This window comes from Phyllobates terribilis, unplaced genomic scaffold (genome assembly GCF_046119375.1).
Source record: "Phyllobates terribilis strain yellow unplaced genomic scaffold, ASM4611937v1 Scaffold_1__5_contigs__length_1240528914, whole genome shotgun sequence".
Taxonomy (NCBI): Eukaryota; Metazoa; Chordata; class Amphibia; order Anura; family Dendrobatidae; genus Phyllobates; species Phyllobates terribilis.
Window position 1 is genome coordinate 792,103,800 of NW_027362761.1, and position 15,047 is coordinate 792,118,846.

Below are 15,047 nucleotides of genomic sequence, written 5' to 3' on the forward strand. Positions count from 1 at the left end.
AGGGTTCGGCCGCTACAGGGGTATTGCACCTCAGCCCAGAGGTGTGATATTTCACTCCCAGGTAAGGATGGAGTATGGACCAGGGCTCAGTTAGCTGCATACAGCACACACACCCCATTTCCGAGGGACAGCTCAACGGTGCTCCCACTAGACAGAAGTGCAGGCACGATCGACTATGTCCCTGCCTGGAGTGGGGAGGGGGGAGGAACACCCAGTGCTGTAGGGGCAGATAGGGGTTGGTTCCTGAGTGTAGGAAGGAGCCCATTGGTTGCTGGTCACCTGGGCTCATGGTCAGAGGGAGGTATAAAAGGTGGGCACCATCTTAGATCTAGGTTCGTTCAGTCAGAGGAGAAGACCGGGAGTGGAGGCTCTGTAGGAGCTCCACTCAGGAGCGGGCCTAGAGAGAGGCCGGAGAAGAGAGAGAGAGGAGGTGAAAGGGAGCTGTGATTAAGTCTCATCCCAGCTCCACGAGAAAGGAACAGAAAGGAACAGAGAAAGAGAAGGAGAGACAGAGAAACAGAAGGGCTCAGGAACAAGAAGGTGGAAGGGACCCTAAGAACCCACGAGAATCCAGGGTGAAGGGTCGGGCAGATTAAGGGTACCGGATCCCAAGTTGGTGGAGGAGAAACTACCCTCAGCCAAAGACCGGTCGTCGTGATCATTTATTGGTGCGACACCTCATCAAACCTGCTAGGAAGGCACCATATAGGACAGCGGAGGACGGGGCCCACGTTTAACCGCACAAGTCCGCGGCAGCTGGACAAAAGTGGGTCACTGGTGAGGCAGGCCAGAGAAAGGATTAAAGGGGGTCCTGTGCCATGCTCCTGAACTGCCTGGGAGTTGACCGAGCCCCACACCTGGTGGACGCAGCACGGCTCGGACGGTCATTACGTGTACAGAAGTGACCCGGAGTACCTGAACTGTGAGTAAAAGACATTGGACTGCAGTACGTTGTCTGTGTGCTCTTTCGCTCCTCCAGCACTATCAGCACGGGGACTCTCACCACCATCACTCTCACCATCCACTACACTGCCCTGGGGCCGCACTCTTCCCGTGGGGTGTCACACCATCCCAGCTGCACACATCATCAGCCCCAGCGGCGGTTCCTAATAACCGCAATCCATGGGTGGCGTAGTCGGACATTATCTGAAGCGCGTAACAGACTACCATTGGTCTGACCACCCTGAGCCGCGGGACTGGGCCGCCACTACTACCCCCAGCGTCTCACTATTGCCCGGTTCCGTGTGCCCCACGGCCCAGGGGGCGAGTCATCTTTGTAGTGCGGCTAGGAAAGCAGAGAACATGGAATAAACCCGCGCCAACACGGGGAGAACATAGAATGTGTAAAGGTTGTATTATGTTGCTTTACAAGGATTCATTATTAATTGTAATTTTACCCTTGTGGCATCTCTGTTGTATTGCAAGTGGAATTATCAATGAGTGGTCCTTACAGAAGGATTACCCCAATTACAAGAACTAGGACTGGAATTGTATTTGTCTCCTCTAAATAATGGATGCGCTTACCAATTTTTTAATGGTGCTGTCTGAAGTATCTTGTCATAGACCCATAGAAGCAAGGTGGGTCAGAATGCGTAACCTACATTCGCTTCAGTGTAGCTTGACTTGATGGTAACTCTTGCGGAAGTAGAGATCCTGACTCAACCTTTTGAGGCAATCACTGCAAACAAAAAATTAATATAACTATCATTGAGACTTCAGCATATGTCCACTGGTATTCTGGTCCACTCCTCGTGAGTAAACTGCTCCAGCTGTCTCAGGTGTGAAGGTGCCTTCTCCAGACGGCGTGTATCAGCTCACTTTACATATGTTCAATAGGATTTAGGTCAGGGCTCATAAAGGACCACTTCAGAATAGTGCAATTCTGTGCTCTTACCCATTCGGGGATGTTTTCAGCTGTGTGTAGTGATGAGTGAGTGTATTCGTTACTAATCGATATTCGCACGGATAGTACGGTATTCGGGTTACTCGTTATTCTGCGAGTATTTGTGTACTCGCCTCGCTATATTCGGATGTCCCACCCTGCAGTTTTGGCGCCTCCTTTGCAGCCACTAAATATGCTGAGCTTCTTAACCAATCACAGTAATGCTGCAGACATCTTGAATGTGGAATTACTGTGATTGGCTGGCCACCCAGCATCATAGGGTCTATTTAAGCCCTGCCACCGCCATTTTGTGCACATTGCATCTGGAGCCTGCTTTCTATAAGCATAGGGAGAGATCGCTGAGCTGCTAGGGAGAGTGTTTAGGCCTCTTGATCAAACAAAAGCCCTTGTAAGGGCTACCTGCAGTGTGTACTAGTTCAGTGTTTAAAGGAGCCGCTCACTAGCTTCATAATACCATCAAAAAATAGCTCTTTTCAGAGCTGAAGACTCACAACAAAGTCAGGAGTACAGGGGAGAACTTGAGTATTAGCTAGGGAGATGATAAAGTATTCTTACAGTGTCCATCTTAAAACAGCTCTTATCAGAGGCAAAGCAATATTTTTCCTGCACACACAGAATTAGCATTGTGTGCTGCCTTTTTTTTTTTTTTAGCACTGGTCTATTTTCCCTGCTGTTTTAGGGGTCAGAGCCTGGCTTCTGTCCATATTAGTGTATGTACAAAATCTTTGATTTCCCTGCACCAAGCAGTAGTCCAAACATTTCATACTGCCTGCTACAAACAAGCACCAGACCATTTTAACCCTTATTTTGTGGTGTCAGCCTGCCTTCTGTTTGTATTAGTCTACTTAAAAAATCATTGATTGCCCTGCACAAAGCAGTAGTCCAAACATTTCCTACTGACTGCTACAAACAAGCACCAGGCCATTTTAACCATTATTTTGACTGCGACAGCTAGCTTGGCTTGTGCCATCAACATCTGAAAATCTGTCAACAAAACCCAAAATGCCAAAAAAGCCTGTTGTTAAGGGATGTAGACGTGGACGTAGTGTTGTGCGTGGTGCGCAAGAAGGCACTCAGTCTGTGTCAAGTCAAAAGAAGCTTGATGCATCCACTATGTTCCTGGAAAAATTTCCCGGTCTGGAACGTAAATGTGTGTGGAAGCCAGAAGAGCGAGAGCAGATTCTGTCTTGGATAGCAGACAAGGCCTCTAAGCATTTGTCAAACAGCAACAAATCTTCCACGACCACACAGTCTACTGTCGATACACAGAAAGTTGGCCCATCCAATCCTGAAGCTGGTTCTCCTTCCTACCGCCATTATCAGTCACAGGAGACATATGACCCCAAGCTTGGCCACTCCGAGGATCTGTTTGGTACGTATCCTTTGGTTGGCTCTGGCCTATCACCATGCATCATTGAAGAGGGACAAGAGGAGGTGGCGTGGGTTGATGCTCAAGTATTTGAGGACCTACGGCCAGAAAAAAACAACTTGGCGGAATGTCATTTACTGTCTCCAGAAGTGGAGGCTGATGATGATGAGACACAGTTGCCATCAGGTCAGCATGCAATGTCAACTGGGAATGACGATGAGATGGAAGACAAGGTGGTCGATCATGAGTCCACTGATCCGACTTGGACCGTTTGCATGGATAGCCATGACAGCAACACAGAGGAAGATGGATATGTAGCACCAATACAAGCACCAAGGAGTCGTGGTTTGCCCAGAGTGAGAACTGGGTGGACTGTTCCCAAGAGCACCCCTGCTGTGTGCCAAGTCAGGGCAAGGGGGAGTTCAGCTGCTGTGTGGAATTTTTTTTCTGAAAGTCCTTCAGAGTAAAACATTGTAGTCTGTAGCATCTGCCATACCATTTGAACAAAGGCCAGGGCAAAGGCAACCTAAGCACCACCAGTATGCGAAGCCACATGGCAGCCAAGCACCCTCGAAGGTGGGCGGAACATCAGGGTACCAAATCTGCGTATGCAGGTCAAACCAATTCCGTGTCGCCTGGGCTATGTCCTTCAGAATCTACCGTTCAGGAAGCAGGCGCTCATACCTTCTGTCCACAAGCTGTGGTTGATCACGCACAACAAACATCAACCACATCCACTTCCTTGCCCCAGAAAAGCGTCCAATTGTCCGTGCCTGAGAGCTTGGAAAGAAGCGTAAATACCCAGCCACGCGCCCACTGGCACAAATACTAAACTCGCAGATTGCCAAATTGCTAGCTGTGGAGATGTTTAGGCTTGTGGGAACACAGTCTTTCCGTGATCTCTTGGCTGTGGCAACCCCACGATACAGTGTTCCCAGCAGCCACTATTTAGCCCCATGTGCCGTCCCTGCTTTACACAAGCACATGTTAAACAATCTGAACTGTGCTCTCACCAACGCCGTAACCGGGAAGGTCCACCTAACAGACACCAGGACAAGTTGTTGTGGACAGGGACGATACATTTCTGTCACAGCACACTTGGTGAACCTTGTGGAGGGTGGGACAAAGGTGCAAACGGGAACAACACACATCCTACCCACGCCAAGAATAGCGGACCCAACTTCTGTAAGGGTTTCCAGCTCTTCATATTCCTCTTCCTCTCTCTCCTCCTCCTGCTCCTCATTCTTTGCTGAATTACTCTCCCCATCACTGCCAAGCTGGGACCTGTGCAGCAGCGCATTGGCAAAGCGGCAACACGCTCTGCTGAAGCTGATCTGTTTAGCTCAGAAAGCACACACCGCAGCAGAGCTGTGGCAAGCTTTAAAACAACAGACCGATCAGTGGCTCTCCAAGCGGCACCTCTAACCCGGTCTGGTCGTCTGCGATAATGGGCGTAACCTGGTGGCGGCTTTAAAGGTCGGCAAGCTGGTACCTGTGCCATGCATGGCTCAAATGCTGAACCTAGTTGTTCAGAAATTTCTGAAAGCTTACCGTGACTTGCCGAACCTACTTGAGAAGGTGCGTCATATTTGTGCCCATTTCTGCTATTCCTCTACCATTTTTGCTGCTCTTAGAGCGCTGCAAAAGTACTTGAATTTGTCAAGTCACTGACTCATTTGCGACGTGCCTGCACAATGGAACTCCACCTATCATATGTTGGCGAGGATAAGTGAACAGCAGAGGGCAGTAGCTGAATATCAGCTTCAGCATGCCCATCAGATGGAAAGTCAGCCACCACACATAACTGTCGAGTGGGTGTGGATAGCTGACAGTACTGCACCAACCTCTTGCGCGATGATCAGGCTATTATCAGCGTAATCATCCCGCTGCTGTGTCTCTTGAAGCAATCACTGCAGAATCTCAAAGAGGAAGCATTGAGTGCCCAGCATGTTGGTATGGAGGCAGATTTCCCAATGGGTGTTACTATTCAGCCCAGCCAATATTCTGAGGCAACAATGGGTGATGATGAGGAGGAAGATGAGGAGGATGAGGAGGGAGAGGACTTGTTTTTCTGCGGGTCCAGTTGCCATAGAGGTACTGCATCTCAGCCAGAGGTGTGGTACCCCACTCTCAGGTAAGGAGGGAGCACTACCTGGGACCTACACACCTAGATCCAACACTACACCACTCCAGACCAGCAGGCAGGGCAAGATGCACTTGGTCACTATTGAGTCCTGTCCCTGGCTGGAAGGGGGGGAACCAAAAGAGAGGGAACCATGTAGTGGGTGTGGGTGGAGGAAGAAGTTTGGGGAGCACTGAAAGGAAGTGTATAAAAGGAAGGTAGAAATTTGTAGAAGGGGTTCAGTCCAGTCCTGCTCAGGGGAGCAAGGGTCCAGTCTCCTGCTCCAGTGCTTGGAGCAGGAGTGCAGAAGGAGTTGGGAGTTGGAATTCAGTGGAGAGGAATGAGAGAGGAGAGGGGTCCAGTCAGGGAGACCCAGGAGGAGAAAGTGAAGAGAGAAACCGGAACAGTGGGAAAGGCTCCAGAGAGACGGAAGAGATCCCAGGGGCACGGCGAGTGCAGGATGCCACCTATGCACCCGAATTCATGCTGACATGGAGGGATCTGGCCGCAGTAGGGGACCGGCCCCAGCCTAGTGGAGTACTTTGGGACTCAGCTAGCAAGCCGGAGGTTGCAGCATTTCAGGTGGTGTAACCCGATTCCACACACAATCGCCGAAAAGGTGGCCATATAGGACCAAGGGGACAGAGAGGATGTCGCCCGACAAGGCCCAGGGCTACTGGCTTGGAACACTGTATGTGAGGCACAGGGCAGGAGTGCGAGAGCCAGCGCAGTGAGACGACCTGGAGAGGCACACAGTAAGGGGTCCCGTTCAAGTGCTTCCAAGATATCTGAGAGTTGGCTGGATCACTTCCCCGGAGGACACAGGATGACGTGGGCAGTGACACACCGGTAACTGTAACTTGGAGAACTTATGAAATGTGAGTAAAACTTGAAGACTGCACCCCACTGTGTCCTTGGCTAATTACTGCGTCACCTGCCCTGCACTACACTGCACCGACAACATCTACCTCTACAAATCATCTTCACTGCCCAGGAGCTTATCTCTGCCCGTGGAGAGCTGAACCAACTCTGCTGTTTCACCATCAGCCCCAGTGGATCTGCACCGCAGTGGCCCCATATAGCCGTATACCACGGGTTGCATCACGAACATTATCCCCAAAAACTTTATTAGCCTTTTCTTTAATTATTTGACCGCCCAGGTCCATGGACTGGGTCACCGCCATCGTGACTACCCCGAAAAGGACCGGCCCGGCTACCGAGTACCCCACGGCACCACGGGGCGTGTCAGACTCGTAATGCTACAGAGGGGACACCCAACCCAAGCTTCATGTCTGTCCAGCCTGGATGGGCTGGAGAGGAGGAGGTGGAGGAGGCCAGTCAGCGTGAGGAGAGGATGGGAAATGTTTCTACTGTTGGGGATACAGAACGTTTGCCTTTTTGCAGCTTGGCCCACATGGCACAGTTCATGTGTAAGTGTCTGTGGCAAGACCCCTGCGTGATACACATTTTATCCAACAACCTATACTGGTTGGCCACCTTTCTCGATCCACGGTACAAGGAGAAATTTCCTTCTCTCCTTTTGGAGTCACCAAAGAGTTTTAGAATGGACCGTTGTAGATCAGTTGCTCAAATCATCACCCTCAGACAATGCTGGTGCCAGAGAAACCATCTCTTTTCAACACCAAGGGATGATGGGGAGGGACTCAAAACCAGCTCCAACAGAGGTGGGGGCAAAATGTGCTCAAATTGGGCAATTTTCAATAAACCAGCACAACAGCAAGGGCTATCTGTGCCTATAACAATGCCAAGGAGGGATAAGTTGCAGAACATAGTCAAGGGGTACTTAAGTGACCATACGTGCGTCCTTTCTGATGCTTCAGTTCCCTTTAATTATTGGGTGTCTAAGCTGAACACTTGGACTGACCTCTCCTTATATGCCTTGGAGGTGCTGGCCTGCCTGGCTGCTAGTGTGGTGTTTTCAGTTCTCCTGGGGCAATCATCACTGACGGGCGCACATGCCTCTCCACGGAAAATGCAGACAGACTTACTCTAATTAAATTCAACAAGGACTTGATATCTCCACAGTTTGTAATCCCTACAGATGACAGCAAGCCAACCTAAATTCACCAAAAATACAGATTCATGCTACTGCTGTTAACATCACCCCCTTCCCATAAAAAAGTTACCTTTCTTCATCAACCATGACTCCTCCCAGAGAGCTAATTTTTAGAAACCCTATAAACATTGTGCAGTGGACAAACCAGGACAATATTCCTACTCCAGCCTAACTACTATTTGTGATTGGAGGCCCTTGTGATGATGACTTCCTTCTTCAACCATGACTCAATCCAGAGGGCTAATTTTTATAAACCCTATAAACATTGTGCAGAGGACAAACCAGTCCTGGAAAGTATTTCCTCTCCAGCCTGACTACTATTTGTGATTGGAGGCCCTTGTGATGATGGCTTCCTGCTTCAACCATGGCTCAGCCCAGGTGGCTAATTTTTAGAAACCCTATGCACATTGTGCAGTGGAAAAACCAATTCCAGGACAGTATTCCTACTCCAGCCTAACTACTATTTGTGATTGGAGGCCCTTGTGATGATGGCTTCCTGCTTCAACCATGACTCAGCCTAGAGGGCTAATTTTTGGAAACCCTATGCACATTGTGCAGTGGACAAATCTGAAATGTACAGTGGTCCTACCAAACTAATATTTGTCATTGTAGGCCCTTGTCACAGGTTGTGCCACATTGTGACTGAGATAGGGGATACATATTCAATAGAAATGTACACTGACTGTTGATGACCGACTGATGGCCATCTGAAAACTTGAATTGAGGGCCACAACTACTACAGTACTCCATCATACATAATGTTTGACAAGGGAGCCCCTTGTCATGGAATCTCCCTGCACCTATGACACAGTCCCCAGGAGTAATTTTTGGAAATACGATGCTGCACATTCTGCACTGGACCAAGTAGTACAGTATCAAGAAGTCTTCTCTTCCTATATAATCGGTGGAATATTGAAAATCAAAATCTCTGAGTCATTTGGAGAAGATTTTCCAACCCATCCTGGAGGGGGGCACCATATATCCTTTGTCCTTTGACTTGCACAAGTGATATATTTGATATTGCATTTTTGGCCTGTTACATGCAATTTAGTTTAGCCTTGGTAGTTGCTCTTGAGTGTCTGTAAAAGTGGCGTAACATTGCGACAAACTTATTCCCAGAAACCATATGTGAGTTAGAAATGCATACAGGGACATTCTCCAGGCTCTTCCCATTCTGTTTCATCACTTTCCCATCCATTTCAGCCTTTTCCTCAGGCCCCCAGACGGCTTTGTAGGGTCCAGCAGAAAATTACTCGCATTTCCCATTGACTTACATTGTACTTGCTATTCGGAACGAATACGCGATTATTACAAAGTACTCGTTATGAGTATAGCGATTATGAATATTATGGTACTCGCTCATCACTAGCTGTGTGCTTTGAGTTATTATCCTGTTGGATGGAGGACCCATAACCTGTGACTCAGACCAAGTTTTCTGATACTGGAAAGCATAATATGACTTGATAATCTTGAGATATAATTGGACCCTGCACAGATTCAAGACAGACTGTGCTAGATGCAGCAAAACTGCCATGAAATATAACTGAGCCTGATTCATGTTTCACAGTAGGTACAATGTTCTTTTCTATGTATCTGTGAACATAGAGCTAATGTGACTTGCCAAAAAGCTCCAGCTTTATCTCATCTGTCCAAAGGACATTTTCCCAGAAGCTTTGTGTCATGTCATCTTGCATTTTGGCAAATAACAATTCTCGCTTTTTTATGATTTGGTTTCCTCGATTGTCTTTCATAAAGTCCACTTTGGCCATTGATATACATTGACTTTGAAGTTCACCTCTAATTTCTTTGGAAGCTGTTCTGAGCGCTTTGGTTGCCATTTGAATTATCCGTCTCTTCAATTTGTCAACGATTTTCATCTTGCAAGCATGTCCAGAGAGGTTGACTACAGTCCGTAGACCTTAAACTTCTAAATAACATGTGAAACTTTAGCAACAGGAACATCAAGCTGTTTCGAGATGCTCTAATAGTCTTTAACTTTAACATGTTTTTCAATAATTTTCTGTCTAATCTCCTGAGACAACTCTCTCCTTAGATTTCTTTGGTCCATGTTCAGTGTGGAACACACACCTTTATACCAAACATCACAGTGACTACTTTGCACCCTTTAACCCCTTAAAAGCCCAGGGCATACTAATATGTACCTGTGCCCTGGGCTTTAAGAGCCAGGTACGTATTAGTACGCCCTGTTGATTTCGCCCGCACACAGGCTGTGCGGGCGCGATTGCTGCCAGGTGTCAGCTGACACCCGGTGCTATGTGTTAGGAGCAGTCCCGCACCGCTCCCGGCACATTAACCCCCACAATGCTGCGATCACAGTCGATCGCAGCATTGCGGGGGCAAGGGGAGGTGATCGCTGATGCTCACCTCTCCTGCCGGCGCCCAACGCTGTCTGCCGCGGCTTCCCGGATGTTGCCATTACGACCTGATGTTGTCATGACAACATATGGGACACCAGACAGCAGGAAGATACTTTGGTCATGCGCAGTTCATGACCAAAGTATCTTCTGCATCTGCAGCTCTAACAGCCTGTATAGCACTGGGATGGTGCTCCATCCCTATGCTATACAGGCGATCAGAGTAAAAAGAAGTGAAAGTCCCATAGTGGGACAAAGTATAAAAGTAAAAAAAAGTGTTAAAAAATGAAGAAAAAATAAATAAATTTTTATTTGTAAAAATATTAAAATAAAAATCAAAAAAATAATCCACCAAAAAAAAAATATAATGTACCCATCAATAAATATTATTATGAATAAAAAAGAACGACCTGACCTATAAAACTGTCCCACTAGTTAACCGCTTTAGTGAACACAGTAAAAAATAAATAAAAAACGAAGCAAAAAACATCATACCGCCAAACAAAAAATGGAATAACACGTGATCAAAAAGACAAACATAAATAAAAATGGTACCGCTGAAAACATCATCTGTCCCGCAAAAAACAAGCCACCATACAGCTCCATCAGCCGAAAAATAAAAAGGTTATATCTCTCAGAATAAAGCGATGCAAAAAAAATATTTTTTCTATAAAATAGCTTTTATTGTGTAAAAGCTCCAAAACATAGAAAAACTATATAAATGTGGTACCGCTGTAAACGTACTGACCCGAAGAATAAAGCTACCTTATCAATTTTACCACACGCGGAACAGCAAAAACAAATAAAAAAAAAAGCAATTCCTGAATTGTTGGTTTTTGTTTATTCTGCCTCCAAAAATATGAATAGAAAGTGATCAAAAAATGTAATGTGCCTGAAAATGGTAGCAATAAAAACGTCAACTCATCCCGCAAAAAACAAGCCATCACATGACTCTGTCGGCCAAAATATGGAAAAATTATAGCTCTCAAAATATGGCGATGCAAAAACTAGATTTTGCAAAAAAATGCGTCTTTTAGTGTATGACAGCTGTCAATCATAAAAACTTGACATGATTCTGGTATCGCTGTAATAGCACCGACCCGAAGAATAAAGTCGTCTAATCACTTATACCGCACGAGGAACAGCGTAAAAAATAAACTCTAGGGTTAGGGTTATGGTTGTGCTAGGGTTAGGGTTGGGGTTAGGGTTAGGGTTGGGCTAAGGTTAGGGTTGGGCTAGGGTTAGGGTTGGGCTAGGGTTAGGGTTGGGCTAGGGTTAGGGTTGTATTAGGGTTAGGGTTAGGGTTGGGATTTTTTTCAAAAGTAAAAAAAAAATTATGATGATGATATGGCGACTAGTGTTGAGCACAAGTGCTCGCTACTTGAGTTTGCATTGGGTGCTCGGGAATGCACTGATTATCGCGGGTGCTCAAGTGACATGCTCGAGTCTCCACCCCATATGCTTCGCGGCCAAAAAAACCTTGCGAGGATTGCCTGCCATGCAAGAGCGATCCCCGCATGTTTTTTTTTGGGTGTCTAATAACCGTCAAACATGCGGGTGGGGACTCGAGCATGTCACTCGAGCACCCTTGATACATGGTGCATACCTGAGTACCCAATGCAAACTTAAGTACCGAGCACTTGTGCTCAAGTCTAATGACAACTTATTCAATATGATGACCTAATGTTATCAAATCCTGTGTCGTACCTCTGGGTTCAAAATGTTCACTATACCCCTTGTTAAAATCCTTGAGGGGTGTAGTTTCCAAAATGGGGTCACTTGTGGGGGATTTCCACTATTTCGGCACATCAGGGGCTCTCCAAACGCGACATGGCGTCTCAATTCCAGACAATTTTGCGTTCAAAAAGTCACACAGTGCTCCTTCCATTCTAAACTGTGCTGTGCGCCCAAACACTGTATTTTCCCCACATATGGGGTATTGGCGTACTCAGGAGAAATTGCACAAAAGTTTTGGGGTCCATTTTCTCCTCTTACCCTTGTGAAAATAAAAAAATTGGGGCTAAAGCATCATTTTTGTGGAAAAAGTGTGATTTTTTTTATTTTCACGGCTCCATGTTATAAACTTCTGTAAAGCACTTGGGGGTTCAGGGTGCTCACCACACATCTAGATAAGTTCCCCGAGGGGTATAGTTTCCAAAATGGTGTCACTTGTGGGGGTTTTCCACTGTTTACGCAAGTAAATTTTACATTCAAAAAGTCAAATGGTGCTCCTTCCCTTCCGAAACCTGCCGTATGCCCAAGCAGTGTTTTTCCCCACATATGGGGTATCGGCTTACTCAGGAGAGATTGCACAACAAGATGCATGGTGCAATTTCTCCTGTTACCCTCATGAAAATGCAAGACTGGGGGCTTAAATATTTTTGTTGCAAAAATGTGAACATTTTATTTTTACGGCTCAATGTTACAAACTTCTGTGAAGCACCTGAGGGTTCAAGATTCTCACCAAACATCTAGATAAATTCCCTGAGGGGACTAGTTTTCACAGTGGTGTCACTTGTTTAGGCACATCAGGGGCTCTCCAAATGCAACATGGCGTCCTCTAATTATTCAAGCAAATTTTACATTCAAAAAGTCAAATGGCACTCCTTTCCTTCCGAACCCTGCCGTGCACCCAAACAGTGTTTTTTCCCCACATATGGGGTATCTGCTTACTCAGGAGAAATTACACAACAAATTTCATGGTGCAATTTCTCCTGTTACCCTTTTGAAAATGCAAAATTGGGGGCTGAAAAACATTTCTGTGGGAAAAATTTTAAAATTTTATTTTTACGACTCAATGTTATAAACTTCTGTGAAGCACCTGGGGGTTCAAGGTGCTCACCACACATCTAGCTAAGTTTCCTGAGGGGTCTAGTTTCCAAAGTGGTGTCACTTGTGGGGGGTTTCCACTGTTTAGGCACATCAGGGGCTCCCCAAATGCAACATGTCATCCGCTAATTATTCAAGCAAATTTTACATTCAAATAGTCAAATGGCACTCCTTCCTTTCCGAACCCTGCCGTGCACCCAAACAGTGTTTTTTCCCAACATATGGGGTATCTGCGTGCTCAGGAGAAATTGCACAACAAATTTTGGGGTCCATTTTTTCCTGTTACCCCTGCAAACATAAAAAATTGGGTCTAAATTAACATTTTTGTGAAAAAAAGTTAAACGTTCATTTTTTTCTTCCACATTCCAAAAACTCCTGTGAAGCACCTGAAGGGTTAATAAACTTCTTGTATGTGGTTTTGAGCACCTTGAGGGGTGCAGTTTTTAGAATGGTGTTACTTTTGGGTATTTTCTGTCATAAAGACCCCTCAAAGTGACTTCAAATGTGATGTGGTCCCTAAAAAAATGGTTTTGTAGATTTTGTTGGAAAAATGAGAAATCGCTGGTCAACTTTTAACTCTTATAGCTCCCTAATGAAAAAAAATTTTGGTTCCAAAATTGTGCTTATATAAAGTAGACATGTGGGAAATGTTATTTATTAACTATTTTGTGTGATATATATCTCTGATTTAAGGGCATAAAAATAAAAATTTTGAAAATTGCAAAATTTTCTAAATTTTCACCACATTTCCATTTTTTCACAAATAAGCGCAAGTAATATCGAAGAAATTTTACCACTATCATGAAGTACCATATGTAATGAAAAAACATTCTCAGAATCAGGGTAATCCGTTGAAGCGTTCCAGAGTAATTACCTCATAAAGTGACAGTGGTCAGAATTGTAAAAATTGGCCTGGTCATTAACGTGCAAACCACCTTGGGTTGTAAAGGGGTTAAATAGGCAGACTTCCTGATTACAAGTTTTAGAAACAAGTCATGCTAACAACAGAACACACCTTAGTTTAACATGCCCCTATGGTCAAATTCTTTTCAAACTTTCCTAGGGCTGCCATCATTTTTGTCCAGGCCATTTTCATTAGTCTGCTTTTTAAATTTTTGTGTTGAAACACAATTCAAAAGCAATCTCTGATTTTCATTATTTGATATGCAGGAAAAGGTCAAATGAAAATGACTTTTGTCAGTTTCAAGTTATTTAAGTGATCACTATGGGTTGATATGCTGCTGATAGAGATGATTTTTATACCAGCATAAACAATCCAATCGGTTGATCAGTGGAATGTTTACACAGAAAGAATAATTGGGAACAATTATTTCTTGTGAAGCTAACTAAAGACACTCCTAAACCTTCTGCTTCTTGTGTGTATCCTTAGTATAATGGTGCTCTATGCTTATTCTAACTTCCATAGATATCCACACCAGCGAGCAATATACAGGTGTAGCAGATAAAAGGCCACTTCATAGATGTTAGTGCTAATTAATGCCTAAAATTTAACTGAGCTGAAACTGCTCAGATTTACAGCTTTCTTTTTTTTCTGGAGACCAAATGTTATGGATTTATCTTTACATTTTTATTTTTTATGTTATTTTATTAATCTATGATTTAATCATGATGTTTTTATTATTAACAGTGTATTTTTCTTTTTCTTTCCTAAGGGCCACCATCAGCTCCACGCAATGCAATTTCTAATATCAACGAAACTAGTGTCTTCTTGGAATGGATGTTTCCTGCAGACACTGGAGGAAGAAAAGATGTCTTCTATAATATTGTATGCAAGAAATGTAACTCCATTGCCAGAGTGTGTGAGGAGTGTGGAATTCACGTCCGTTATGTACCTCAGCAAATTGGCCTCAGAAACACATCCGTCATGGTAATAGATCTTCAGGCCCATACAAATTACACCTTTGAGGTTGAAGCTGAAAATGGTGTGTCTGGGCTTATCCCGGGATCTAGGCAGTATGTCTCAGTGAATGTCACCACCAACCAGGCTGGTAAGTTGGATTTTAAATGTACACAACAAATACCGTATGTTATTGGTTACACTTATTGACTTGGGTAGGTAACTGGGTAACTATGGGTGAAAGAGAACTGGTTGAAATGTATATGCATGATGGGTTGAGAGTATGGGTTCAGGAGGCGAGACTGAGCCATCATAATAGGAAACAACTAACACCGATCATGGGATACAGATGGGTTGTCATTGCAATCAGGGCCTAATGAATAGAGATGAGCGGTGTTCGACTAGAACTGTTCGCCAATCTCAAATTCGAGCTGTTTTGGGCAGTGTTCGAGTTGTTCGACGAACCCGAACGATTTGCAAAAAATTCGGCTGTTCGAGGTTATGTTCGATAACT

The 15,047-nt window shown here is 45.1% G+C and overlaps 1 protein-coding gene across 3 annotated transcripts in view; it reads left to right on the plus strand.

Moving 5' to 3' along the window:
* Positions 1–15,047, plus strand: part of EPHA5 (EPH receptor A5) — a 585,860-nt gene that overhangs the window by 343,497 nt on the left and 227,316 nt on the right. For all 3 annotated transcript variants that reach the window (XM_073637053.1, XM_073637052.1, XM_073637051.1), the window contains exon 5: positions 14,349–14,684. In XM_073637053.1, the coding sequence (XP_073493154.1) occupies positions 14,349–14,684 (336 nt within the window). The remainder of the gene's footprint in view (positions 1–14,348; positions 14,685–15,047) is intronic.